At 47.3% G+C, this 27,921-nt stretch overlaps 1 protein-coding gene and 1 long non-coding RNA gene across 7 annotated transcripts in view; one reads left to right on the forward strand and one right to left on the reverse strand.

The window, feature by feature from the left end:
• Window positions 1–12,479: 12,479 nt before the first annotated feature.
• FYN (FYN proto-oncogene, Src family tyrosine kinase) overlaps window positions 12,480–27,921 on the reverse strand; it is a 210,016-nt gene continuing 194,574 nt past the window's right edge. For all 6 annotated transcript variants that reach the window (XM_025864330.2, XM_025864364.2, XM_025864346.2 and 3 more), the window contains 2 exons: window positions 24,744–24,875; window positions 12,480–13,668 (listed from right to left, as the gene is read on the reverse strand). In XM_025864330.2, coding sequence (XP_025720115.1) covers window positions 13,460–13,668; window positions 24,744–24,875 — 341 coding nt within the window. In that variant the 3' untranslated portion in view covers window positions 12,480–13,459. The remainder of the gene's footprint in view (window positions 13,669–24,743; window positions 24,876–27,921) is intronic.
• LOC141372976 (uncharacterized) lies at window positions 13,777–27,339 on the forward strand. Its single transcript, XR_012378532.1, has 3 exons — window positions 13,777–13,890; window positions 26,599–26,826; window positions 26,931–27,339. It is a non-coding gene; the product is annotated as an uncharacterized lncRNA (long non-coding RNA).

A 27,921-nucleotide genomic window follows, 5' to 3' on the forward strand; every position in this document is an offset into this window, starting at 1 on the left:
CAGCCATCAAAAAACGAAATCTTGCCATTTGCAATGACGTAGATGGAACTAGAGGGTATTATGTTGAGTGAAATAAGTCAACCAGGGAAAGACAGGTATCATATGACCTCACTGATATGAGGATTTCTTAATCTCAGGAAACAGAGGGTTGCTGGAGTGGTCGGGGGTGGGAGGGATGGGGTGGCTGGGTGATAGACATTGGGGAGGGTATGTGCTATGGTGAGCGCTGTGAATTGTGCAAGACTGATGAATCACAGATCTGTACTTCTGAAACAAATAATGCAATATATGTTAAGAAAAAAAAAAGAAGAAGATAACAGGAGAGGAAGAATGAAGGGGGGGAAATCGGAGGGGGAGACGAGCCATGAGAGACGATGGACTCTGAGAAACAAACTGAGGGTTCTAGAGGGGAGGGGGTTGGGAGGATGGGTTAGCCTGGTGATGGGTATTAAGGAGGGCACGTACTGCATGGAGCACTGGGTGTTATACGTGAACAATGAATCATGGAACATTACATCAAAAACTAATGATGTAATGAATGGTGACTAACATAGCAAAATAAAATAAAATAAAACAAAATAAAATAATGAATTAAAAAAAAGTACCAATAAATGCTATAACATGGATAAACCTAGAAAACATTATGCCAAGTGGAAGAAGCCTGTCACAAAAGACCACATATTGTATGATTCCATTTAAATACAATGTCCAGAACAGGCTGATCTATAGAAATGGAAAATAGATGAGTGGTTGCCTAGGACTACGCGAATGGGAAGGGATGGTGGGAGTGCTGGCTAAGGGGTGTGGTTTCTTTTGGGGTCATGAAAATGTTCTAAAATTGGTTGTGGTCATGGTTATAAAACTGGGTGAATACACAAAAAGTCATTAAACTGGACACTTTAAAAGAGTGAATTGTATGGCCTATGAATTATGTCTCAGTAAGGCTGTTTAAAATTTTTTAAAAAGTTATTTTGCCCATAATCTATTGTTACGGGTTTAGACACGTTCTAATACATATTATGTTTGACCCATGACAGTCACATTCTGAGGTAATGGGGGTTAGGGCTTCAACATCTGAATTTATGCCATTAAAAAGAGAAATTGTATGTATTTAAAAATGTAGATTTCTGGGTCTTGCCGTCTTGCCCCAGGATCGGTAGAGGACAGCAATCTGCATTTAACTAAAATTTCAGACCCTGTTTGTTCCCCTTAGTAGGCAGTGAGCTTGCGAGGAGGTAGCCAGCTGGGGTAAGAGCTTGAGTAGCCAGGGCCAAGGACAAACGACAGGATTTCCCCAGTGAGTGGGAGGTAGAGGACAACTTTGCCTGAGGGTGTTTCAGTTTTAAGAAAGCCAAATAGGGTGCGGAAGGCTTAGCATAATTCAGCTGCTAGAGAAAGTTCCTGTTAACTGCCCCAGTCCCCTCTCCTGGACGGTGCTTCTCCATCCCACCCTGGTTCCATCCTCTGGGGGTGGGGCTGGGGGGCATATCTGAATCTCCGAAGGGTAAGGGGAGGCTCTTGAGATAGTTACATCGATCAAAAGTGGGCATAAGGAGTGAGGTAGGACATCCCTTAAACAGGCCAGCCCAGGCCTTTCCGCCTGGAGACATTCTCGTTGTGCAAAGGATGGGGGAGGGGACAAGAATAAAGCCGACAGGAGATTTCAATGTGGGTTTTTTTTTTTTTTTTTTTTTACCAGTTTCATCTATAAATCCAGGGCCATTCCCTGAAAAATAGGCCTCTGGGCCCTGTAAGTTTGTGATGTTCTGGGCACATCCGATAGGGCGGCCCCGCCTGGAAGTGCCGGCCTAGAGGGCCCGGCCGAGGCTCCGCCCCACAGCCCCGGAGCCTGTGGGGGGAGAGCTGTGAGTCGTGCTCCCCAGACCTCAGTCCCACATCACGACTGCGCTCAGGGACTGGCCACAGGTCACGCGGCCTTGTCGCAGCAAACACTTGCTTTCTGAGGGGTCGAGTCAGCCGAGCCCCGCTGGCCTGACCTGGGGGGCTGCTCTGAAAGCAGACGGCCCCGTGGCTGGCGCTGCCCTGCTCCCCTGCCGGGAGGCAAGCACCCACAGCCGCGCCCTGGGGCGCTCTGGTCACCAGCCTTTTGCGTCCTTCCTTGCCAGCAGGGGCAGACCGTGACGCAGTTGCCAGGGCCGCCCAGGCCAGAGCTGAGGCAAATGGGACTTAAAAGGAGCTTTAAGGGCGCCTGGGTGGCTCAGTCGTTAAGCGTCTGCCTTCGGCTCAGGTCATGATCCCAGCGTCCTGGGATCGAGCCCCGCATCGGGCTCCTTGCTCCGTGGGAAGCCTGCTTCTCCCTCTCCCACTCCCCCTGCTTGTGTTCCCTCTCTCGCTGTCTCTCTCTCCCAGTCAAATAAATAAATAAAATCTTAAAAAAAAAAAAAAAGGAGCCTTAAAAGGAGAAGTGTGTCATGAATCATCTGCTGCCGTGACTGGCCAGCACGGGGATGTGGGGGGTGGGGGGTGGGGGGGTGCGGGGGGGGCGCGTGTGTGTGTGGGGGTGCAGGTGAGAGGAGAAAAGGCCACTTTCCTGGGCCTCCTGCGTCAGAAAGCCTGATTCAGCAAGTCTGGGGAGGGGTCCAGAAACCTGCATTTTAATGGACTTTCTTAGGACCTTCACAGGCAGATTTGGGAAGCGTGGCTTTAGGTGACCCCGGTAGGGTCTGTGCGGAAAGCTTGAAGAGAGGGTCAGAGGTCAGCGTCTGAAAGTGGACTTCCCTTCAGGTGTCGGGAGCCTCCCGGCAGCTGGCTGAGTGGCAAGGGCTTGGCTCATCCCATGACCTAGAACCCAAACCCACCGCCCCCTCGTGTGTACAGGGGGAGCCTGGGGCGGGCAGGTCAGGTGGGGAGAAGCTTCCGGATGGGAGGGTAGCAGGAGAGCAAGGCCCGGCCTGCCGGGCTGAGGGCCCACCGCGGCTGGAAAGATCGCCATCGGGAAATTCTCACACTTGCAAAAGGCAGCTCTCGTGTCCAACACCGTCTGCAGGAGCAGCTGCTTTCTGCTCTCAACATGGGTCTGTGGGACCTCGACCCCGATTGCACGTGTGTCCCCTGGCAGTGCACGTGGAGCTGCGTGTGCCTGTACCTCTAGCCTAGGGCCCGGCCCGCAGGTCCCCCGTCTACACGCAAGGCGGCTTCTAGTCAGACTCCCAGGTTTACCAGGTTTCAGCTATTGGCATGAGCACTCGAATTTTAGTCAAGACCAATCCTAACACTTACAGTCAAGAGGCGACAGACTTTCCACCAGGCCAAAAGTTTCAGAAAGTTTTATGTTACAGCACCAAATCCAGTGTTATGGTTCCAATCAATTCAGGAAATAAAATGTCTACAATTTATTTGGGTCTCTAAGACTCAGAACTCCTGGCCAAGAATGTGCCCTTTGATCTTCATCCCCTTAATCTGAAGCATTCCCTAAATGCATTTCCATTTTAAGGAACAATGTCTTATATTGGCATAGTACTCTTGATTGAAGAAACTCAGATTGTGTTTTAGGATTCCAACCCTTGGATTAAATTCAATGCAACATCCATGCCTGATGTGTGCCAAGTTCCTACCCTCAGTGAGCAGAGGCAAGGAGGGAAACGCGGGGGAAGCGAGCTGGGGATGCCACTGAGACTCGGGAGGCCAAGTGCAGTGAGTTCTTAGGACAGAGCGATCATGTGTGACTGGGGCATCAGAGAAGGCTTCATGGGGTGGGGGTGGGGTGAGTCTGGCCTCAAAGGACGGAGAGGCTTTTAAGACGAGGAGAGAAGGCAAAAGAACATTCCAGGCCAGGGGAAAAGACTGGGGCAGGGCAGGGCATGCTTGGGGAATGGTAGGCAGTTTGGTGTAGCCAGGAGCTGGGGTGGGGGTGATGGAGAGGGAAAGGGAGAGAGGAGGTTGGCAGAACAGCAGAGCTGGACTGCAGGGGCCCAACCCAAACTCCTTTGAGTTAGCTCAAGTGACAAGATGGTGCACTGCACAGGTTCGGGGAATCTCACAGAGACGGTGCTCAGGAAGTGCAGATGGGCCTCCAGATACAGGAGTGTAGAAAGCAGCTACTCCCTGTCACTCTCTCTCTGGTGGCCCAGGAGCTCCAACCACCACTTCCCTCCACAGACTGTGGTCTCTGCTCCCCAACGAGGCCAACTTAACCTGTAGACCAAGTGCCCATCACCACAGCCCCTCGACTCTTGGTTCCAACTCCAAGGCAACCATTCCATTAGCTAGTGACTACTCAGTGGGTTGGTTCCACCCGGTCAGGTGTCTGCCTCTGGTATCACCAAGCCATTCTGGTGGAGGAAGCAGATGGAGCAGTCAACAAGAAATGGAGCCACTAACGTCATGGAGGGGTAATGGCTGACCTAAGTATGAGCCAAGTCTACCTCTCCCCTGCATCCCAAACATTCAGATTTAGCAGCTTTCTATCTCTGAGGCTTCCTAAAAATCTACCCAGTGTGGTTTGTGCTTTGTCTACCCATCAGTACTGCTGCTTGGGGGCTCTTTGTCTCTTCTAGAAACTGCCCCTCAGCAATCTGTGATCATGACTGCAAGACTTAGATTTTGGAAATGGCAACCTGTCGTAGAAAGGCAAGACTGACCTACTGGGGCTCTGATTTTTAGACAGGCTTCCAGGATAGCTCAGGTGATTCCAACTCTAGGGTCATCACATACGGCTGAGCCAGCTGTGGGCTACACAATTTTGGGGGGCACCATTCACATGATCTCTTGGCGTATTTACCACAGTAGTTTTCTGGCAGATGGCAGCAATGTCTGGAGGTAGGGTAGCTTTTTCTAATTTGCCAAAAGCTAACTTAATAGCTAGTAGCAGGAGGCATAGGAATCAAACTATTGTCCAATAAATCTTGGGCCACTGGCTGGGGTTGGTGGGAGCGAAGGAAGGAGTGGGGAGGAGTACTGGGGAAGGCCCCTTTGGCTAACCAAAATGGGCACCAAAGAGCTAAGAAATGTTGGTCTTTGTGGGGCTCAAGGGTCAACCCTGTGGGGCCATCAGGGTTATCGAGGAGGCAAGATGGGCCAACAAGGCGAAGCCGGAGCAGCCACAGATTTGCCCTGACAGGTGGAAATCTAAGGGCAGTGTCTCGTAAACAAATAATGGACCTTAGTGGAGAGATGGGGATGAAGGGAATGTGGGAGTGTCTAAATAAAAATTCGGTGGTTCTAGTGGGGACAGGGAGCAGGGTGGGCGGATGGGAGCGGGAGAGGAGGAGGGGAAAGGCACAGGGTTTGCTACGGGAGCGCACGGCTGAGTTCAGGGCATCCAGCCCCCCTCTTACCACTCCGGTTCGGAACACCTGCATCAGTTGTGCCCAGATATCCTCATTCGTAGCCACAGCACGGCTTCCGAGTGGCTGGGTGCAGTACATGAGGACTTTTTATTTCAAACACTGTAGACTGCAAAATCTTTAGAGCTGGAACAATGTTCTCCATTTTGCATTTGACTCCGAGGCAGAATCCCAGCCAAGCACAGCTTTTTGTTTTATCTGTTTATCTTCCAAGGTCTCCTCTGGCTGTGCGCGCGTGGTGCTTTTGTTCTTGGCTTTGCTGTTTTAAGTATAGCTGTGCTGCATCTCCATTTTGTCTACTGTTAAAAACCAAGTGCTTATTCGAATTAGAGCAGAAAAACACTGACCAGAGAGAAGCACTGCTTCCCCTCTGAAACGTGGTGAGGCTGTGGCTTAGTGTTAGCTGTGACAATGATTAATGCCCCGGGCTCTCACTTCCAGACCTTCAGGAACATATACACAAATATTTTCTGGAATTTGCAGATGAAAGGAGGGAGGTGAAGTGGCTCACACAGGATTGTGCTGATGACAGTCTGATTCCTCTCCCCTTCCCAATGCCCTCACAAATTACGCTCTGCCGAGCAGTGCGGGAGCTGTTCATATTTTAAATCAAACTAAAGTCCACTGAAGTAGGAAAATTATGCATTTTCCATAAATGATGTGGGCAAATTATTATTCAATTTTTTAACAGGGTTTTTCCATCACTTTACTGTGCACAATGTAATATGGTTAATTTACCAGAAAGCATTGTTATTCATTCCCTAATTCTCGAGGCAACTACTGCCATTTCCTCACCATTTCCTCGCTGTTCTCTGGGAACTGACAGACCTTCCTGGCTCCGTTAGTTAGGGTGGCTTAGGTTCCCGAGCCATCTCCAGAGGCTCTGCTTCCTGGTGTCTTCCAGTGCTCGCCCCTCGGGAGGAGTCTAAGAGCAAAAGGTTTCACATACCTGGGTTTAGCATGCGAGTGGCTTTAAATGAATCCTTTTGTAAAGATACACCAAAAAAAAAAAAAAAAAGAAAAAGAAGATGAAACCTCTTGTGATTTGGTAATATTTCCCCACAGTATTACATGTACGGTTTTCATTAAAAACACTGTCTAATAACCATTTCATTCTCTCCTGCTTCTAATTAGCTACTCATTGATTACTACATTGCAAGCACTTGATAATTAACCAAAGGGAAAAAATTCCAAAACAAAACAACCAGAGAACATCCTGCAACTGTCCCTATATATCTTCTTTCATGAGTTTACATGTTGCATGGGGATTCAAGCAAAACAGCCTAGTAAATAGAAGGACAGGAAAGAATGCCAATAAGTTCATAAATGGGAGAAAAGGCCCCCACTCTGCTCATTGCTATTAAGAGAGTGGGGAACAGGGGCGCCTGGGTGGCTCAGTTGGTTAAGCGACTGCCTTCAGCTCAGGTCATGATCCTGGAGTCCCGGGATCGAGTCCCACATCGGGCTCCCTGCTCAGCAGGGAGTCTGCTTCTCCCTCTGACCCTCTTCCCTCTCGTGCTCTCTATCTCTCATTCTCTCTCTCTCAAATAAATAAATAAAATCTTTAAAAAAAAAAAAAAGAGAGTGGGGAACAGCTACTATAAGCCTCTTCTCCTGCCACTTTTTAATTCTTATACTCTGTAAATATGTTTCAAACTACTGTACCATTCCTGCTGGGACACTAGAGCCAACAACCTGCCTAAAACTTTTCTCTCTGTCCTGTTATGGTATTATCTACCATCCTCTTCATTAGCAGCTCCGTAATCAGAATAACTTATGCACCTATATGGTTTTGTGTGTGTGTGTGTGTGTGTGTGTGTGTGTGTGTGTGAGAGAGAGAGAGAGAGAGAGAGAGAGAGATTGACTTAGATATTTTTGCTTGTTTTTTCTTCATTTAGATGCATTTGCTGAGCACCTTCTATATTTAAAACATGTGCCAGCCCCTAATGGGGGTTGGGAATCAGAAGGAAACACATCCAAAGGCAAAAAACACTGGGACTACAATTACATAGTACATAATCTATTTCCACTTGTCTTTTAAGATCGAGTTCAGGCATCACCTCCTCCAGGAGACCTTCTCTACACTCCCCATCCTGGGCTGGATAGCACTCCTTTGCTACCACCTATATATATAAATATATATTTTAAAGTAAACTCTACCCCCAACCTGGGGCTTGAACTCACAATCCTGAGACCAAGAATCACATGCTCTAGGGGCACCTGGTTGGCTCAGCTGGTAGAGTATGCGACTCTGGACTTCAAGGTTGTAAGTTTGAGCCCCACATTGGGTAAGAAATTACTTAAAAATAATAAAATCTTTAGAAATAAAAAGAGTCACATGCTCTACCTACTGAGCCACAGAGGCGCCCTGCAGAGAGCTTATTGCAACAATCTTTTATGGGTCTCCATCCTCACTGGACTAGGAATATTGTCTCTCTGACTTTCTAGTGCTAGCACATGGGCTAGCCCATAATAAGCACGCAGCAAATGTATGGAGAAGGAATGAATGTTAAGTCCTTATATATATCCATAGTCATATCTACTGTTATCCCACTACCTTGAACAGCCTTGGCAAAGGACTCCTCTCATCCCAGCTCTGGTTTTTTCCTCCTTGTCCAGTGTCTCCATCCTGTTTACTCCCATTTGCTGCCATCTTGGACCAACAGGTTGACCTGACCAGACTTTCACTTCTGGGTGGCTCTGGATGGTTTTCTTCTTCCCATTATCAAACCCTCCTGGCTTCAGTCCCATTCTCAGTCAGAGGGGCTGTTCTTTGCTGGGTGAAAAAAGCGAATCAGATAAGAGAATCCATATTAATGGGGATTAATGTTACCTCTCCCAAATACATTATTTTTATGTTAATAATAATATTTTATGGACAACATCTTCATGCTGTGATTCTCAAGCAGGGTGCAGGTACTCCCTGGGCTGTGCAGGAGTGTGCCAGGAATCCTACAAGCTGTAGTCTGCTTAACAATGCACAACCTGAAGGTCTGGGAAAATAATTTTATGTGAAGATAAAAAATGGATATCCTAGGGAGAATATCAAATTTTCATAAAAGTACAAATTTAGCATGAGACCTTGAAGGCCTCAGGTCCCAGGGTGGACAAGTTTATTCGCATTAGTGTTGGGATGAGTTCTGGGCAAAGACCTGGGAAGCACTAATGGGGTTCACTTCAATCACATACTGAAGACTGGTGACAACACATTTGCAGGGGGCAGGGCTAGTGTGGCTGGCAGCTCACAGCAAATCCCAGTGTGCTCGGCACGGGCCTAGGCCAGTGCATCATTTGCAGGTCAGTCATATGCCCCACTAGGCGGCCTCACCCACTTAGCCACCATCCACCCATTCAATGTCTCCCAGCAGCTCATCGTTGCTCTCAGGGCAGGGAGAACACTGGTGAACCCGTTAGGCAGTTACCGATCCCAAGGAGCTCACAGTCCGGCAGGGAAGGTGCATTAAAAGAAGAGTCATATTATTAAACACAGTATTACAAGAATCTTAAGTATTCCGGAAAGGGGCACAGTGTTCTGGCTGCTGGTGGAGCGGTCGTTTGTCGCTGATCACATTCTCCTTAGAATAGTCCCTGCCAAGCTGGGAAAACTCTTATTTTTATTTTCAGTCCTTAGAATTTTGAAAATAAAGTCATGTCTCCCCCTGCCCCCATGGGATTCTGGATATTTTGCATGTTTGCAAAGAATGAGGCATGATTTAGGAATTTATTATGAAAAGTTTCTGGGAAGATAGGTATATATACATTACGAAGGTCTATCTGAGATTTCAAAGATATTAAAGATACTAATTTTTCATTATTTTCTTCACGGTAGATGTCATCTATTTTTGAGAATTAAATAAACATATATTATTGGTACTCACTTGTTAAATCTGTACCCCCACAATATCATTTTTAGAATAAAAGTTTTGAGCTTCCTTCCCTCTACCCCCAGATTATTTTTTTCTATCCTTCCTTTTTTTCCCCCTATTTCCCCCCCTCTCCCTCCTTTTCTTCCTTCCGGCAAATATTTTGGACAGCCTAACTGAATCCCCACAGTATAGTATCTAGTGGTAAGAAAGCCGGCAAAAGCCATCTAAACCTATTAGACTACATTTCAGGAACAAATTCACCAAACACCATTTTATCCAAATATAACTTGTTAGGAAATGCCTCTTCTGTCAAGCGAGGCTCCCTTGTCCTGAGCACTGACACAAGGACAGATGACATCCCTCCTGCGGTAGGCTCCCCTCTGCATACTGCCGAAAACCTCACCTTCTTTTAAGACTCATGAAAGAACCATTCCAATTAGTGCAGTATACCTTCTTCAGGTCCCAGAGGAAATTTCAGATAAAAATTTTGCAGCTCCAACGCTACTAGAAAAATCCTCTGGTGCCAAGATTTAGCCACAGGAGGATTCCTGTCTTTCTCCGGGCAGGTAAACACCCTCCGGCACTTGTCAGAAAATCTTCAGTACTGTGGCTGTATTTGAGGGTTTATGAATACCCTTAACTTTTCTGGGGGAGCTGCCTGGTTCCCCATACACCTTTCTTTGCCACAACCGAGTCAGAGCCAAATGCATCATTAGCTTGGGTCTACACCCCGATGCCCCAGCCTGCGGGAGGCCCTGCGTCCACTCCTGGCTCGCGGGTCCTCCCAGCCCATCAATGCACTGTGAACGAAGCACCTCGAAGAGTGTGAGCTGCCGTGAGCGTTGGGTGAATGGGAATCGTGTTGTCACATTTTCAACATCTGAGCTTCGTCAAGTGGTCTTGTCCAGTTGCTCTATTATTTGATTTTAAGAAAGTAAAAAGAAATAATGTATTAAGAAGTCCCCCTCTGCAGCACAGCAATGCCAGACGCCCGCTCTCCTAAGGCAGCAGAGCAAATACTTATTCACTACCAGGGTCCTAAAGACAAAAACCATTTCACCAACACTTGCTGCTAAGGTACCATTCAAGACCCAGGCATACCTCATTATATGGTGCTTTGCTGATACTCTGTTTCTTACACATGGAAGGTTTGTGGCATCCCTGCGTCGAGCAAGTCGATCGGCGCCGTGTTTCCAACAGCAGTGGCTCACTTTGCGTGTCTCTGTCATATTGCTAGTTCTCGCTGTATTTCACCCTTTCTCATTACTATATTTGTTATGATGAGCTATGATCAGTTATTACAGCTCACCGAAAGCTCAGATGATAATCAGCATTTTTTAGTAATATTTTAAAATTAAGTTCATGTACTTTTTTTAGACATGCTCTTGCACACTTACTAAACTACGGTATCGTGTAAACATCACTTTCATATGCACTGGGAAACCGAAGCATTCATTTGACTTGCTGTATTGAGGTGGTCTGGGTTGGAACCTGCACTATCTCTGAGGTGTGCCTGTTGTTCTTCTTTCTTAGCCAGAGATGACTCTGGTCAGTGAATTCAGTTTCCTCATTCCGCACTTCTACAACCTGGGAGGGAGAGAGGCTTCTTGGGAGGTGTTGGGAACCCCTGGAGGTGGTTTCATTTGCCTGGACTGGTCTACCTGAGGAATATCTCTGGGCAGCACTCAACTTTCGGAAGAAAAACCCTGAAAACATCTCTGATTTCTCTGTATCTGCAGCTACTCTTTCATCCTGCAGCCCCACACTGTTTCAGAACATTTTGTCAGAGTGACCTCAAGTTAACCCAAGTCCTTAGTTCTGATTCATAGGAGAGAATCCACAACAAACTCAACGGATGAATTAAAGGCTACACTTTGATTTGAAGAAACTAAGTTTTCTCTTAAAGAATCTGTTTAAAGCAGGTTATAATTTTTTCAGTTTTTTTTTTTTTTTGAATGACTGAGTCAGAAACATAAATAACAATCCTTCGGAGAATATTTGCAAAGTATCCAACCTAGTGGGATGTGAAGATGAGAAACAAAGTTATCTTTAAAAGTATCTAGAACATGTTAATAAATTGCCCAGTAATGTGATAGTTATTGTCGAAGATGTTTGAAATTTTTATAAATTTAGCAATTGCATTAATACTAAAACAATGCCAGAACGACTTGGTTAACCAGAAAATCCCTTTGTTTCATCCATTTTTTTTTAAATGTTGGAAACCCGTTCTAAGTATAAAGGTTATTTCAGCAAGAGAACTCTCCCGCTTGTATAACTCCACATGACAGCAATGATCTCTGAATTACAGGATCTTAGATCTGTAGGAACCTACGGCAAGTCTCATCCAAAGCCATCTCTACAGACAGGACCCAAAACAGAGGTGGCAGATGGCTGCTGAAGGTCCCGCAGCTGAATGAGTGCACAGCCAGGCACCTGGACAGATAGTGCAGTCTACCCACTGCCCCTCCTACCACTAAGGGTTGTTTTCCTGCCTTGCGACATGCTTACAGAGGGAGAAGACCACGGGAAATACATATACTGACTCTAGGGCAATAAAGATTCTTCTTGTAATTGTCTTTCTCCTACAAGTGGGATACAGAACATTCCAGTTAGAGACCATGTCTGATAGACTGAAATGTGAAAGCATGCTTAATCTTGCTTTAATAATCCTCTGAAATAGCTTGACAACGGTCCAGCCTTTCTAGGGGGAAGAACCCACTCCCAGTGTTCTGAATGTTTCTGTCATTTGGAAGTCACTGCACAATGGTTAAATGGACCAGAGAACTCCTTATCACCTGGTGTGGGACAGATATGTCATTACTAGAGCACCTTCCATGATTTAAACAAATGAACAAAAAAAATTCAAATGTAAAATGCTCTCTTTTTAATTACTAAATTAAGAAAGTTAAACAATTAAAAATGTAAACTCACAAATAAATCGTAACAAAAAAGGAATTAAGATTTCAGAGTTGCTACCCAGTATTAAAAACTTAATAGAAATAGGCTTTTTGATTTGTTGTTGTTAAACATGTAATTCAAGGTTGGTACAAACAGCAACTAAAAATGTAATACTTTTTTTTTTCTTTTTTTGGTGCATCCCCATGAAATGTTAAGTAGTGCATAGTTATTCCACTGGAGACTTCTTGGACATAGAGAAAGTCATTTCATTAGCAGTACAGGACGTTTAAAACACTTATTTTACAATGGGAAATGTCCAACCCCCACCCTCAGAAGTTTTAGTTGCATGAGAAAGTTTAGCAGGTCGCCATGACATGACTCTAATGCTATGGGTTTTAGACCATTTAAATGCGGTTACAAGGTTTATTAAATAAAAAAAGTTTGAAACATTTCAGCATTCAAATTTTTATACAAGAAGTATGTGTGGTATCCATCTTCCAGTTCCCCTGGTAGTTATTGGCCATTTGCTTGCTTCAATATGCTTTTAGGCTTCGAGAACAAATCGCAGTTAAGTCAAAGCAAATACTGGAAACAGAACTTGGGAATTCAGCTCTGGGGCTGCTTGAAAAGAGTCAAAGGAACAGCCATCTACAGGTACAATCATGAACCAAAAAAGTGCAATCCAAATTAAAAAAAAAAAAAGAAAAAAGAAAAAGGATCATGCTTTGCAAAAGCCAAAAAGGAGGCCACTGGTTTGCAGGATGACAGCAGTGCTTTTATGCTGATTTGGCAGTAAAATCCTCACTCTGGGTCCCGAGGCGTTACGGCCCAAGTGGGCCATGGTCTCCACATTAGCACCCACATGGCGTATGTACAGGGACATATATATTATATATATTCATATTATAAAAAAGAAAAAACCAAACACCTGTCCCGATTGGTTTTTGTTAAAACATGAAAAAAAATTTTATTGTTTTAGACAAAGAGGCCACTTTTGGAAAATAATACTTTTTTTTTAGTTGAATCAGGTGAAGACAGTTAAAATCACATAGGATTTGCATTTTAAAAAAAGGAAAGCACTAGGGTCGTTGGCACTGGAGTAACTATTTACACTGAACAGAGGTTTTGGCCTTTTACATCACATCGATACAATGCATTTTCCAAAGTCTGAGAAATAACAAGGTTCTGTCTCGTATGCTTCACAGAGGAGGTTCGGATTTGGGGACAAGTGTCATTAATGAGGGCCATGGAAGTTCGTCAGCTTCAGAGTCACATGCAATCTGATCCGGGACGGCTCGCACTGCCCGCGCAGCTGGCTACGGAACTGAAAGCTAATGGGGAGGGGGCGGGGAAGCCTCGCCGGAAGGCCTCTCTCTGCAGACCCCGGTCTCACAGGTTTTCACCGGGCTGGTACTGGGGCTCTGTGGCGGTGAAGTAGTCTTCCAGGAAGCCCTGCAAGTACTCGAAAGTGGGCCGTTCTTCCGGGTCCTTCTTCCAGCAGTGGATCATGAGCTCGTGGAGAGAGATGGGGCAGTCCTGCGGGCAGGGCATCCTGTAGCCGCGCTCCACCTGCTCCAGCACCTCCCGGTTGTTCATGCCTGCAAGACAAGGCAGTGAGTGCGCGGCCCGCCACTCCCCTCTCCTCTGAGGCTGCGCGTGGGGAGAACGCGACGAGCCCGGAGCGGCGGGAGGGGGCGGGAGGGGGCGGGAGGGGGCGGGAGGGGGCCCGGCCCCTTCAGGGGACGCCGCCCGCTCAGAAATGAGCCCAGAGTGTGCCAGTGCTGTATGCGGAAAGCTGGGTGACGAATCTCGAAAGCTTCGTAAGTGAAAGGAGCCAGACACAAAAGGCAACGTGCTGTAGGATTTCATTTATGTGAAGTTCTAGAAAAAGCAAAGCTACAGTGACAGAAAGCAGATGAGTCGTTGGGGGTGGGGGAGTGCCTGCCAAGGGGTTGCGGGGGGGGGGGGGGGGGGGGGGGTGATGTTAATGTTCTGTGTCAGGGGTCAGCAATCTACAGCTGTAAAGGCCAGAGAGCAAATATTTGAGGCTTTGTGGGCTGCATATGATCTCCGTTGCATATTCCTATTTTTAATAACCCTTTAAAAATATACAAAACAAAAACAGGTGGGCGTTGGATTTGGCCCACAGACGGTAATCTGTCAGCTCCTGTTCTATATCCTGCATGTGGCGGTGGGACTGTTTATGCTTGTCAAAACTCACTGTGTTCTTAAAATGGTTGAATTCTGTTGTATGTAAATTACAGTTCAATTAAACTGATGAAAAACTATGAATGAGGCCGACCAAAAAAAAAAAAAAGGCATAGACTGAAAAATACACTCTCCCATGTTTATAACATCTATGAACTCCATCTCTGAACTTCATAAATTCGTTTTCCTTCTGCCCGGGCCAGCTTTTGGTGCCCCACCAGCTGAGATGTGCCATCTTGTCCCCATGGCTGGGCACCGTCTGGCCCAGTGACCCTGAGGTGCCCCGGGGTTTGGTGACTTTGATGGGGAGACAGGGCGCCTCCAGGGCCCGTGTTTACTCATGACCTTGGACAGGCCATCTATCATTTGAGACCTTTGTGACCCTCTGGGGGAGCTGCCTAATGTTGAAACCTCAGGCTGCACCACACAAACAGGAGACGTTTGGAGGGGGTGGCAGGCAGCCTCTCTGCACTCCCGCCTTCCTGACAGAGCAGGAAATACCATAGGTGGGGTGAGGTGCATGCCCTGACCCCTCTTCCAATCACTGCCAGACACTCTTCTCTACCTCTCCTTCCTTTTCCTGCCGTCTCGCCTTCTGCCACTGCCCGCCAAGCACTTGTATGTTTTGGCTGCTCCTCGGCCCCAAGCTTGTAATCTGGAACCCTCCCCAATTTCTGACCTGGTTTACTTACAAAATCAAGAACCTGATTTCAAGCCATACAGACACCTAGATGTCTTCCCCTAGGTCTCAGGGATATCAGCAGAAGACCACAGCATCTGCATGTAGCAGCTCCCTTTAACTCTGGAGGACCTGGGCCCAGAGCACAACCCCGTCCTGACTTCCGGGGTCTGTTGCCATTCTCTTTGTTTTGTTGTTCCTTTTGGAACTGGGTTTCTCCTGGCTCCCGTGGCTGCGAGCCACGGCCCTGTCAGTCACACGCTTATACGAGCCTTTTTGGGATGCTTTCTTATTCTCTGCCACTGTAACTTCTTGTGATAAAATCCATATATTATTCCTGTTGTGTTGAAGTAGGCCTTCAATTTAATTATTCTAACATAACCTTGCTCCCATTTTGGGAGTGACCCTTGGTTTAGTGAGAGGGGTTTAATGAACCAGGTGCCCTCTTCAGTTGGGTGTTGGGTCAGCTCTGTGGCTAATTGGCTTAAATCCTCTTCCGACTGCTGAAAACTCATTTCCTTATCCACCATCCCAAAACCCAAAGCTCTGGAAACCCCAAGTTCTGGTAACTCACCTGGCAGCAAAACTGATCGGAACTGACCCCATTTGGCCATAAAACCCAAGGCTGTTTACTGTTTTTCTGTATTCATACATACTGCTATCGAAGTAAGAATGTCTTATTTGAATATGGATGTGGCCTCAGCCTCTCGAGGGTGTTATCTGATGGATGGTCTATGTACAGCATGGATGTTCTTTAAAAAAAAAAGTCTGATTCTTGGGCACATCAGGGCCCAAGAGTTTTGGCCAGGACGCTCTGGCCTGAGTGATGGCAGCGATCACATTCCAGCTAGCCCAGAAAGGTTAGGAAGCCAGCGTAATCACGTATGAGGACTGGCATTCTCTGAAGCCTTTGCTTTGTGTTTTACTACAGTCCTTGGTTTCATATCTCAGAAGCCATACGACCTGAACCTGCAGAAATCCCCCTCGTCCTGCCCCTGCCAGGAGCCTGTAGGAACTGGGAAGAAAGACAGACAGAAGGTCTGAACCTCGGAAGGCCTGATGGGCTCTTCTGGAAGGGGTTTCACCTCCCCCCCACCCCTGGCCCCAAACGCCTTCTAATGCTTTATTCTGGCATTGAGACTGTCCAAAATGGCACTACAGAGTTTAATTAATCATTCTCCTATTGCTCTGTGGAGCTTATGTCAGTAAATGTTTCATTTCATTAAAGAACAAACTACTCAAATGGAAAGATTTCATGTATTTTTTTTTAAACTCTTAGTTCAATCTCTGACAATGGAAAGTTTAATTGGCCACTTGGGTCAGGACTATTTTTCCAGTGCTCTGCCCAAGTCCCAGACACAGCAGACAGAGCGACTTGACCCTACACATGTAGCATCCCCCGAGACAGCCCGCTTCCGGAGTGGACGTAGCCGGGGGACCCACGCAGGCCACCAGCAGGCCCACACCATCAGTCACATGGCTGCTCCTATTCTCGCTCTGCCTCCTTTCCTGCCTGACTCCTTCCTCCCCTCCTCCCCTTCCTTCTCTCCCCAGGCTTCCTCAAAGCATGGGGACCATATGTAACCAATTCCACACCCTGGGCCAAACCAAAACATATCAATGACAGCTTTGCCAGAAAAGTGGGAAAAAAGACAAGGCACATTCGGCTGACAGTGACAGTATGAGTGGGATCAGCTCTCTTCCCGCTGCCAGTAAGCCAGAGCCCGCCTGGCGGAGCTGCGGAAGGCACCTTCCGCACCCTGCACGGTCTGGAGATGCCCGCTGAGCAAGGCTTAGGCTGGTTTTGACTCTACAGACAATAGCCAGGTTAAGTGGACTGCGTTCATATTTACAGGAGTAGTATTCTCAGCTATAAGAATTTTGATAAATCATTTCAAGAATTTCTTTTTTTAGCAAAAATGGGTTTTACTCTATACATTCCTACAGAGATGAGCCTCCTTCATTTTTCTTTTTAGATGTTTCATATTTTTGTTACCAAAAGAACTTGCTAGTTCCCCTCTTTTCGTCACTTTTCCCAAGACTTTGGCTTTACCTAGTACGTGGGAGGGGTGAAGGACAGGGACTGGGAAGGGGCTACACATGGGCTTGAGGACCAGGGCGGTCAGAGGAGAGTCTGGAGGGACATGGGGCTGCCGGAAGACGGGAATCTGGTTACCAGACTTCCTACTGAGGTAGCAGACAGCGAGGGAGGAGGGCGCTTGGGAATGTTTTTCCTTTTTCTCCCTTTTCATGCGGGAGATGCTAGCAGAGAAACAGAAAAGACAGAAGCTTGAAAACACGGCATATGGGCACGTTTTAGGGAAACACTGTCATCAACAGTTCGGGCCTCCAGGTTTCTTAGCGGGAACTGCACCAGAGACCATTTGTCAGCAGGAGGGGGGTCTCTCTGCCACCAGGAGTGCCCGACTGCGGGGGGTGTCACAGTCACGAAGTGCAGCCGGGTGTGTGCCCTGGTGCCCAGCCTCCACATCGGAGGAGGGCCAGCGCCGCCCCAACCCTGTCCTCTTCCGGCCCCCACCATGCAGCCCCTGACTCTCTGTCCTCTCCCTAGATGGGGACAATGGGCCATTTCCATGGGTCACTCCCGCAGGGCACAACTCAGTGGTCCTCAGTCCACAGAAAACCCGCGGGGCCTGCCGTGCCAGGGTTTGCTTTCCAATTCCTCTCCCCTAGGTCCTCCACGGGGCCCCCTGCCACCACGGCTTTCCGGCTTTCCAACACAGTCGCGGAGACAGCATCATTTCCAATCGGTCTGCCCAAAACCCTGCTGCTGAGACTCTTCAGCCAGGGGGACTGCATTCCCTTCCTGTCATGAGGACCATATTATCCTTTCCAAATCATTTTGCTGGCTTCCTCGTGGTTTCTGCATTAGGGGTAAGCGTCCGACGCTCATTGCACAAGGCTGCCAACGATGTAGACTTTCCTGTGTGCCTGTTTTCTTTCCTCTCCCCTTCTTTTAGATTTCCCCACTCCTCTCCTTCGAGCTACCTACTAACTCCACAGAGTCTCCCTCCCTCTCTTCTGTTGGATTCTTTGCAGAAGGGAAAGACAGCTCCTTTCCCCCGGCGGAGCCACTCCACGACTCCCCACTCTGCACCTTTCACTGATGACTTGACCTACCCCGGCCTCAGTTTCTTCATTTGTCAACAAAATACCTCCACAGTCACTGTGCTTTCAGCTGTTTAAAACAAAACAAAACAAAACAAACCCCAAACAGTCTCCTATGAAAGAGGAGGGTTTGGCTTCATGGCCTCCCATTTGTGCAGCTTCCTAATATGGATCTCGGAGGGGCCAGCTCTGCACGATCAGGGATTTTCACTATTAGAGGATCAAGCTGCATCTGGATTTGACCATGGGTTGCAAGAACCTGGATTTTTGTGCCACCGGAAGATTGAGCACTGTCACAATGGGAACGATGTGAGGTTATCAGACACTGAGATTACTTTTGCAAACTGAGCTTTCCATTCAAAGGAAATTATGCTCTATTGTGCATAAGGCTTTTGTCAGAGGCCCCCCCCCTCCCCCCGCCCGCCCCTTGCTTCTCTGCATAAACCCTGTAAAAAGCTGCTTCTGTTTGCTTGTCTGTGTCTGTTGAGCAGGGCCGTGCTAATGTCAGGGGAAGGAGGGCTGAGTTAATGGTGCTTGCTTGGCACGCACTTGTGCTACAGACCATCACGTGCTCCAGGTGTCTTACTAGGCGACAACCAGGAGGTGTCCTGTTAGGTCTGGTGAAGGATCAAAGCACAAGTTTAGGGCAGATAGACAGTGATCAAAGAGTATAGACGAAAATAAAGGAGTGACTCTGAGAAGGCACAATGTCTAGTTCTCTTTTTCTTGCCCCATTTGACCAGATAACCTTGGGGCAGATGTTTTTATTAAGCCCACCATATGAATAAATACAGAAATGACAGCTGCTCAGGGGCCATAATACAGAAAGGTTATTTGAAGTTGGTCATGCAGTATCGTGAAGAACTCCCTTGTTCCAGAAAAGGAGAAGTGAGGAAGAGCATGAGGGTGTCCACTGGGAAGGCCGTGGAAACACTGAGCTGAGAACGAAGGGCAGCGGAACGCAGGGTTCAAGAGTGGAAAGTTCCTCTCTGGCTGCCCGCTCCACTTGCCGACCCTCCTGTCCTCTCACCTCTCATTAAGCCACACTGGCCAAGAGGAGCCTTGTAGGCAAAGGGGGCAGCATGACTCCTGGGCATCCAGGAAGGCTTCCCTCTCTGGGGGAACTCAGGAGCGGAAAGGAGAAGCCCTGGGGGCTGTGGACGGGGGCAGGGAGGGCAGGGCGGGCAGAGGACAAGGTGCCCTTGGCTGAGGGTAGAGGTTCTATTCTGCTTCCATTTTCCTGGCTGGAGAGGCTAAACTTTTCCTACCCCAAGAAAAATCTGCTCTGTCGGCATGCTGAGCATAGCAGGAATAGTAAGAGTGCAGGTGATGAAAATGGGTTGTCGAACACAGAGGAATATGTCTACGATTCAGGGCTGCAGGGTATCTAAGTGGGGCAGAGGGAGGAGAGGGCTGGGCCTTCTAATTCTCTAAGGAAGGTGGCTTCTAGCTTCACTAATTTCCCTTGCCTCTTCAAGTCATGGTCAGGTGATGGGATATATTCATGAAAGCCAGGCAGCTGTCACTTACTAAAAGATCTGAAAATGCTTCAAATGCACGGATAAATGTGATGTGCTTAAGAGAATGCTCCTGCTTTGCTAGATCCTGCCAAATTCACAAAGCAGGTGTTCAGTTGAGAGCCAGGGCACAGAATGGCCAGGACAGTCTGCCTAGAATGGTGCTGGAACGTGGTGTTTCAACCGGACCACAGTGTCAATTTCCCAGAACAACTTTGAGGACAGAGGCTATCTCGTGGCTGGGACAGGACATGCTATATTTATGTGTGGAGATGATGAAATAGAGTTAAAAGGCTTTGCAGGCTATCAGCCACACTAAAAAAATCTTGTTTCAAAAGCCTCATAGGCATCATCTTTTTTTTTTTTTTCTTTTTGCTACCCCAACCATCCAACTATCTATCCATCCATCCACGTGCTGACACTTATTGAGAGTCTACTATGGGGCAGGCACTGCTGGGCACTGGGGAGTACCTAAAGGAGCTCCTGTCCCCTCAGAGCTACTGTGAATTACAGACACACGGACAGGGGCTTTAACGGAGATGTACCGGGTGTCACGGAAGCAAGCAGAGAGGGCAAGTCATTTGGTATGGACATGAAGAAAGCTGTGCAGAGGAGGTGAGGTCTGGGCTGGGCTTTGAAGGGTTCTGAGGCGGACAGTGAAGCCCAGAAGAGTGACTCACATCAGAGGGCCGCCTCAGTGTGAGGGCGGGGCTGGCAAGAGAGGAACCGCGTCCGATCGTGTCACTCTCCCGCACACGCCCCTCAGTGACTCCCCGTCTCACTAACAGTGAAAGCTGAAGTCCTCACAATGGCCTAGGAAGGCCCCATCTGATCTCCCCGGGGGCCTCTCAGATCTCCCTCTCCTCGCCTCTAGCCACACTGGCCTCCCTGCTGTTTTCAGGGTCTTGTTTCCTTCAGGTCATTTGTCGCCCTCCCAGTGAGGTCTCCTTGTGAGGTCCTCCCTTGCCACTCTCCATTCTGTTCCGCTTTTACTTTCCTCCCTACCCATTGCCACCAGCCAATACCGAGTAGAGTTTGCTTATTATCTTTGTTTATTGTCTGTCTCTTCTGAGGAGAATAAATGCTCACGAGGGCATAAGTTTTTGTCTGCTGGTTCAGTGCTGTATTCCTGGTGCTTGCACAGTATCTAGCATACAGCAGGTGCTCAATAAATATTTGTGAAATGACTCAAGGAGCCCCCCCCCCCCGCGCCCCCCTCCTGGAAAGAGTTATTAAGGACTACGCAAACTAAGGCTTCTGGAGTTTATCTGGAAGGTGAAGGGAAGCCACCGACGTTTTTAACTAGGAGAGTAAGATAGCTGGGTCTCTGTTTTCTGGGATAACAACCCTGGTGGTGACAGTGATAGAATGGGTGAGGGGGGAGCAGAAGCCGAAGCAGGAAGTCCCATGAAGAGGGCACTGCGAGCGGACGGCAGCCTGACCCAGGGCCGTGGAGGCAAAGAGAAGAAGGATGTGAGGGGGGTCTGAAGGTGCCTGACTCTGACTGCATGCATCAACCCCAGAGAACTCCTGTCATGTGAGTGTTGTCATTTCTCACATACAACAGTCCATCAGTACAAAATCCGTTCTAATCTTGATGCAAAGAATGGTTCTGCACCTCGGCTCACAGAAAAGCAAGCTAGAGTGCTAGGCCTAGAATGTGTTCAAGTCAGGCTGCTCCCAGGGCATCTGTAAAGTGGAGCTGTTCTCTGGAACGGCATGCATCTCTGTGACACCTCTTGGAAGCGACCTTTGTCTGGGAGGGCGTGGTGCGTGCGACTCCTTTCCCCATGCACCACACCCTCCTTTCTGCAGGCTCCTTTCTGCATTTCAGTACTTTTTCTTTGGCTCTAAGGCTGTCATTCAATTTGAGATTGTCCTTCTTCCCTTCCTTTTAATCCACTCCTCTTACAGAACTCGCTAACTAACCAGCTGACCCATGTTTCATTGTCTTCTCAACCCTTCTGCTCTTCATGTGGTCACACCTCACATACTCCACTCTAAGCTCCTTCTCTGATTCTTACTTCTGGAATTCCTTTCATGCTGGGCAGAAATGCTTGGAAAGCTTTATGAACCCGTGGATAAGTCATCTCCCTTCCCTTGACCTCCATCCTCACCTACCAGCCAAAGTCCCTTTCCTCTGTGTGAAGGTGACAGAAGGTCATGCTTAGGTATGAATGAATTCAGAAAAATACCGCCACCTACTGTTCTTGAAAAAAGAATTACTTAAAAATGTACTCTAGCCAACTGAGAAATTTCTGCATGGAGATGTCAGAATGGAAGGCATGAGGGACGGGGCCTGGGAGTCTGTCCCGGCGTACCCCCAACAGGCACAAGGATTCAGCGCAGCAGAGAAGCAATGCCTGGGCACACACTGACTGACTTGGCCCCACCGAAAGGGAGAGGGTGGAGACGAAGGGCCTTTCACAGTGACGTCTGGATGATGCTTAATGACACTGTGCCTTAGGAACTGGTATCCTTCATTACGGTATTAATCCTGTAATTGGAACTCTTCTGTAAAAGCCCTCCCTCAAGAAGCGTTTACTGTGAGATCCAGAAGTCCAATTAAATAGGATTATAACTATGTTAAAAGACAAAAACAGGAAGGACCCATGGCTAGGAACAGGCCTGGGAACCATTTTCTGTGGCTATCTGTGGCTGAGGAGCTGCTCCTGTCGCTCGCCCCCTGACACAGCGCCCTGGCCGCTGCGGCGGACCTGCCAGGCCCCAGGGCCTCCCTGTGGCAGCGCACCAGGCCCCCACGACAACGACAATGGGCTCTGGCCAGCCTTCCCAGCTCATGCCCAGGCTTCACGTCACGGCCCTCTGATTCCTTCTCCTGCAGCTCCTTGAAGAGGCTCTGTCCTCCTCGGCCCTGGTGCCTTCCCATATGCCCGTCCATATCCAGGATATTCTTCCCTCTTCCTTGACTTGAGGAAGAAGTCCTGCCTGCCTCTTCCATGCAGCTTCCCAGAAACAACCCGTCCTGTTACCCTCGGAGAAGCAGAGCAGCCCTCCCAGCCCCCTGACACGTCAGCAGCTGCTCACGGTATGTAACTACATGTAGGCGAGTGGACCTCGTTCTCACTGAGAACTCCTCTGCCACCCTCACTGGATTCTGCGGGAAAGGCCCTCTGTAGATAGCTGAATCACGTGTTCCTGATCCCATTATCAGAATTAAGAGTCGAGGCCCACAGGGGGTAAATTCAAGTAATTCATCCCATGAGGATGATTCCCTCTAATAATAAATAAGTATCAGAAAAGACTGATTTCTTCCTGGACTTGATGCATATTTTATCTATCTGACTGTAAATTCCATGAGTGCAGGGACTAAATTTATTTATTTGCTCATTGTTCTACATCCCCAGCAACCAAAACAGCACCTTGCTCCAGGAAGGTTTTAATCTGTTTCCTCAGAGTGTGAATGTCTTATTTGTACTCACTTCCCAGGAAGAGCAAAATGCCCGGCAGAGTTCACACTCACGGACGCGATGCTGAATGAATCCTAGTCTGAGTTATAAAATGAGGCCATTTTCTTTATGCTAAATCCCAAATCGGGAAAAGCCTCTCCCTCAGAAGCACACACCTGCCTGCCTTCTCTGGGGCCCCAACCCCTGCCCCTTTGTCTGGGTTTCTGTGTGCAACCCTGAGGAACAAAAAGTGGCTTTGTGTCACTGAGAGGAAAGCCTTTACAGAAACGCAAAACAACATTAACCTTTTCCCCTCCGGGGCATTCAACACACTGGCTGACTGTAAACCTGGGGCATTCAGGGAGAAATTCGTTCGAAATTCAGGCAAAAAAAAAAAAAGGTGCCTTCCTATCTTCAAAATCCCAAGACCTGCACATTTTCCCCCCTCAAGAAGCAACTCAAAAATGCCCACGCTGCACTCTAGGCCCCTCTTGGGCAGCCCTTTCTGCCACGCTGGTTGGCTCCTTGCAGAGCGTCTGCCCCCTCTGCATGTGGGGGGCAGCCACCACCTCTGCCTCCGTAAAACTGACTGCCACCTGCGTTGGAGACGCCCCATGCTGGCGCTTCAGAGACAGGACATTTTGTTCATTTTGTCTCTGTGCCAACCTGCCTCTGCTAGGAGTCTCAAGGCCACGGCAACCTGAAAAGAGATCCTCTCTACTTCTCTGCATTCTCTGAAAATGACCAGAAATAATCATAAAAAACGAACAAAGGGATTACAAATTAATCTGCCCTTGCCGTCTCCTCTGACTGCCAAGATAGAATTACAAACCCAGGATTTGCAAGAGACCTCAATTCCTCATCAATCTCCACTACCGTTTCTATCATGGCTTTTTTTTTTTTAAGCTCCTTTCTTAGGCAGGGAATGAGGAGGAGCTACGTTCTTTCTTCACTCAACAGTAACTGAAAAATATGTCCTTAACATTTCAGAAAGCAGATCGTCCATGTGCTAGAATATAACCACTAAAGCGTGGAGGTGAAACGGCACGAGTGTCCTTTATGTCAGCATCTGCTGAAATTAATGAATTAAAGGGTGGACAACCTAAATCTGTGGCTTCTTTGAAAAGCATGAGTCCGATAGTCCAGAAAATTTGCAGGGCCCAAGACTCTCCCATTTCTTTACTTTACGCTTGCTTTCGTAGGGCGTATTTTGACTGTTTGGATGGGCAGTGTGGCCTCAAAACTGTGTTTCGAATGTGCCTCTGCTCTCTCTGGCCATCTGGAGCTGGGGCCTGCAGAGAGAGCAGGTCCTGGCATTTTCCTGCCAGGTTCACTCCATGGGTCAATGCTACAGTGTAATCAAAAAGCGGTGGGAGCTTTTCTCCTTCTCTGTCCTGGAAGTGCCCGCAAACTATTAGGATGAGGCTGTGCCAGCACCACCGCTCCTCCTGGAGCCACGCGCTCTGACCAAGAGGGCACAGACTGCAGGACCTGGGGGGCACCGAAGCGCTCATCCTAGCTGCTGTTTACATGAATCCCGCACACCACGCACGGCAGCTGCTTGTCTATGTGATGTCCACGGTGGCTCCCAGTCCTGCTCTTCCCTGGCTAAATACCTGTATATGCTCCTCAAACTCACGCTTGGCAGAAAGTTGAGGGTGGGGCTCAGAAGGCAAAGTGTGAAGAGAGCATCCAATCAGAGGCCTGTCTCTGCTAGGTACCGCTCTTACCTGGGTATGGCACTCTTCCTTTGGTGACCAGCTCTGTGAGTAAGATTCCAAAAGACCACACATCAGACTTGATTGTGAACCTCCCATACAGGGCTGCTTCGGGAGCCGTCCACTTAATGGGGAACTTTGCACCTGCAGAAAGAACACGCGGTGACTCGGCAGGCAGGGAGCATGGTGCCGGGTGTGGGGCTGGGGGGGGGGAGTGCTAGGAAGCCACTTTCACAGCAGCAAGGTCGCAGAGGAGGATGGAAGGCGGTGAGCAAGAATGGACTACAACTGAGCAGCTGTGGGATCTGGTCCTGGCTCTGTGACCTTAAGCAAGCTAGTCTAATTTATTTTTCCCATCAAAAGGTTGGTGTTCAAAGCCCCTTAAAGCCCTGGCGTCTAGAACTTGAATCTGTGACCACACTGAATGTCACAGGGTTGGTCTGGATGTGGGGCTGACTTGTGATTTAGGAAACTAATTTTGTATATTTTTTCCTTTGCTTTGAAATGATGTCATATTCTAATTCATACATACAGTATTAAATCATAGTGCTACTCTCATGAATTCTTTGGTATAGAAGACTATATATAGTGTGCTCTTGCGAGGTAGACCGAAACCATATCCAACCACCATGCTTCTCCCAAGGTGAAGAAAATTTGCTGCAGCCCATGTATTTTGTAGAAATGGGCTCTATTTCCCAAGGCCTCCAAAACCCACAGCAGAGAAATGATTTTGCCTCTGGCTACTTCCCTCCACCTTTCCCCCCATCACTGACAGCGGCCATCTTTACTCCTGGGACAGCTTTTTCTTCTGTACTCTATGATTCCTTGTTTACCTCCCTACCTTTCTCCCACCCACCAGAGAGCGTACTATTTACTGTTTTTTATTTTTTTAATTAAAAAAAATTTTTTTTTAAAGATTTTATTTGTTTGACAGAGGCACAGCGAGAGAGGGAACACAAGCAGGGGGAGTGGGTGAGGGAGAAGCAGGCCTCCCATGGAGCAGGGAGCCCGATGCGGGGCTCGATCCCAGGACCCCGGGATCATGACCTGAGCTGAAGGCAGATGCCTAATGACTGAGCCACCCAGGCGCCCCTACTCTTTGTTTTTTAAAGAGTAGTCTACCTCAATGACTATCTTATGAGTCTGATTTCTCAAGACCAAGCAACAAATTCATGCCCAGGTCAGTAGAATCTTTTCTTTGAAATTTCTCAGATCATTAAAAGAATCCTCTCTCCAATCCAAAAGGAAGGGTGGCATCCATCCTGCTCTTCATAAGGCCAGATATGTGTACAGGGAATTAAAATTGATTCAGCAGCCTGTGCTCTCATATATTAAGCTCAGCAATTATAAAGCAGTTCCAGAAATTTCACTGAACAAACTAAAAGAAAAACACAGGAATTGTTATTACTGATGTAAACACAATTATATGTTTAAAGTACGTTAATTTTACTCAGGATCTCCCAAAAAAAAAAATCATACAAAGGCTGACAGAATCAGAAATTTTCATAGTATCTTCTACGAAAAGTCACAATATGCGAGAGTGGCAAATAATTAAAATCTTTAAATTAGCACAGTTTTAATAATGAGAGGTATGATAAATTACAGCAATTAGATTTTTGTTTTAAACACAGTACATGATAACGTCTTTAGCAAATCTACCCTGGCATTTTCTGGCAATATAATTTTCCTCTCCATCTCTTTTATGCCAGTGTGAAATGAAATTTAAAAAATCCTATTTCATTATGAGGCATCTTACATTTACACTGGAGCAGAAAAGTTATTCTATAGTTTTCTTTTCCTTTTATGCACTGAGTTATTTTTAATTAGCTGTGTTTCTCAAGCATAATTATTTCTATCTTTTCTTAAGTGCTGCATGATTCCACACAAGGCCTGGTATTCTCCGAACAGTCGTTTTGTTTTTAAAGTTTCTTTCAAAGCGTTCTGCTGTGTGAGAACCTACCCTCGAGCATTCTGTTCACGCAGCTTTGGACTCTGAGCCGCTGGGATTAACGTGATAGATTTTCTTCAGTGTCGAGAACAGACTTTGCCCTGGACCAGACCTCAGCTGGAGTTCTCTTATTTCAGAGAATTAAAGGTATATTAAATTCATTCTTATTTAAACTATCTCTTGAGCCAAATGGCTTGGAAATCTATGTCCATCTCGAAAGCAAAAAGAACTTTCTTTTCTCCCCTGTGTAGACACAGATCCTGTAAACAAAATGACAAGCAAAAGGAGCCTTTCTTCCCTTCTTGGAATCATTCAGCATTTGTGAAGGTGTGTGTTGCTGAAAGTAAACTGTTCAAAATTTGGATAAAGTCATTTTGGATTTTCTGAGAGAAGATTTCATAATGTGAGGTTAACAAAAACCCAAACAAATGTCAATATATCAGCCCGTTGTGCTAGGTGGCTTCATTGTTTTTTCCTTATGTCATCTACAACAATAATTACAATATGTAAACCTTCAACAGATAAATTCAAACAAAGGCTGTAATGGATCTCTGATAGGAAACCATTTGTGGATATGTGCTTTGAGACTTATTAGCAGGAGCTTTTGTAAATAAATATTTCGCATTAGTTTTCTTTCTAAGATAAGCAATATATTTACACCTAATGCATTTTGGAAGAAAAAAAATAAAGGATGTCTTTGTCCAATTTCTCCTACTTCTTTTCAGTCTTAAAATAGCAGGGACTGTTGAAAAAAAAGCTTCTCTAAAGATAACTCATGTTTTCCTTTTCAAGGCAGAAAAAAAGTTAATAAATTAAAGCAGTGATAATCTGTTAATCATTAACTACAGTTTCAACAAAAGAACTGATGGGTGTCCTCTCTTTTATGCACCTCATTACCTCTACTTCCCCTCGCCTTGGTTTCCCACCTCCTGGGGGCACAGAAGCAGCTCCAAACGGTGTGTAGTGGGGGTGGGGGGAGGTGTCTCTGTCCAGGGCCAGGCAGGTTGCACCTTGCAAACCCCAGTCTATGAGAACAGCACCCCCAGGGCTGTCTGGAATACCACCTACACAACCCCACAGGTGGCCCTGTGGGGGGCTGCAGTGGGCTCTTGCCTCGGGTGAAGTCAAGAAAGCTCAAGAAACCTGCAAGAAAGGATCTCTTTCCCTCGAAAATAAAGTTCCGCCCCCTCATATTTTTTCAAAGATATCATGACAGGCAGTAAGTCAGGATCAAAGTTGTCT

Source organism: Callorhinus ursinus, unplaced genomic scaffold (genome assembly GCF_003265705.2).
Source record: "Callorhinus ursinus isolate GAN/ISIS: 27379988/994484 unplaced genomic scaffold, GSC_fseal_2.0 scaffold6, whole genome shotgun sequence".
In the NCBI taxonomy this organism is placed as follows: Eukaryota; Metazoa; Chordata; class Mammalia; order Carnivora; family Otariidae; genus Callorhinus; species Callorhinus ursinus.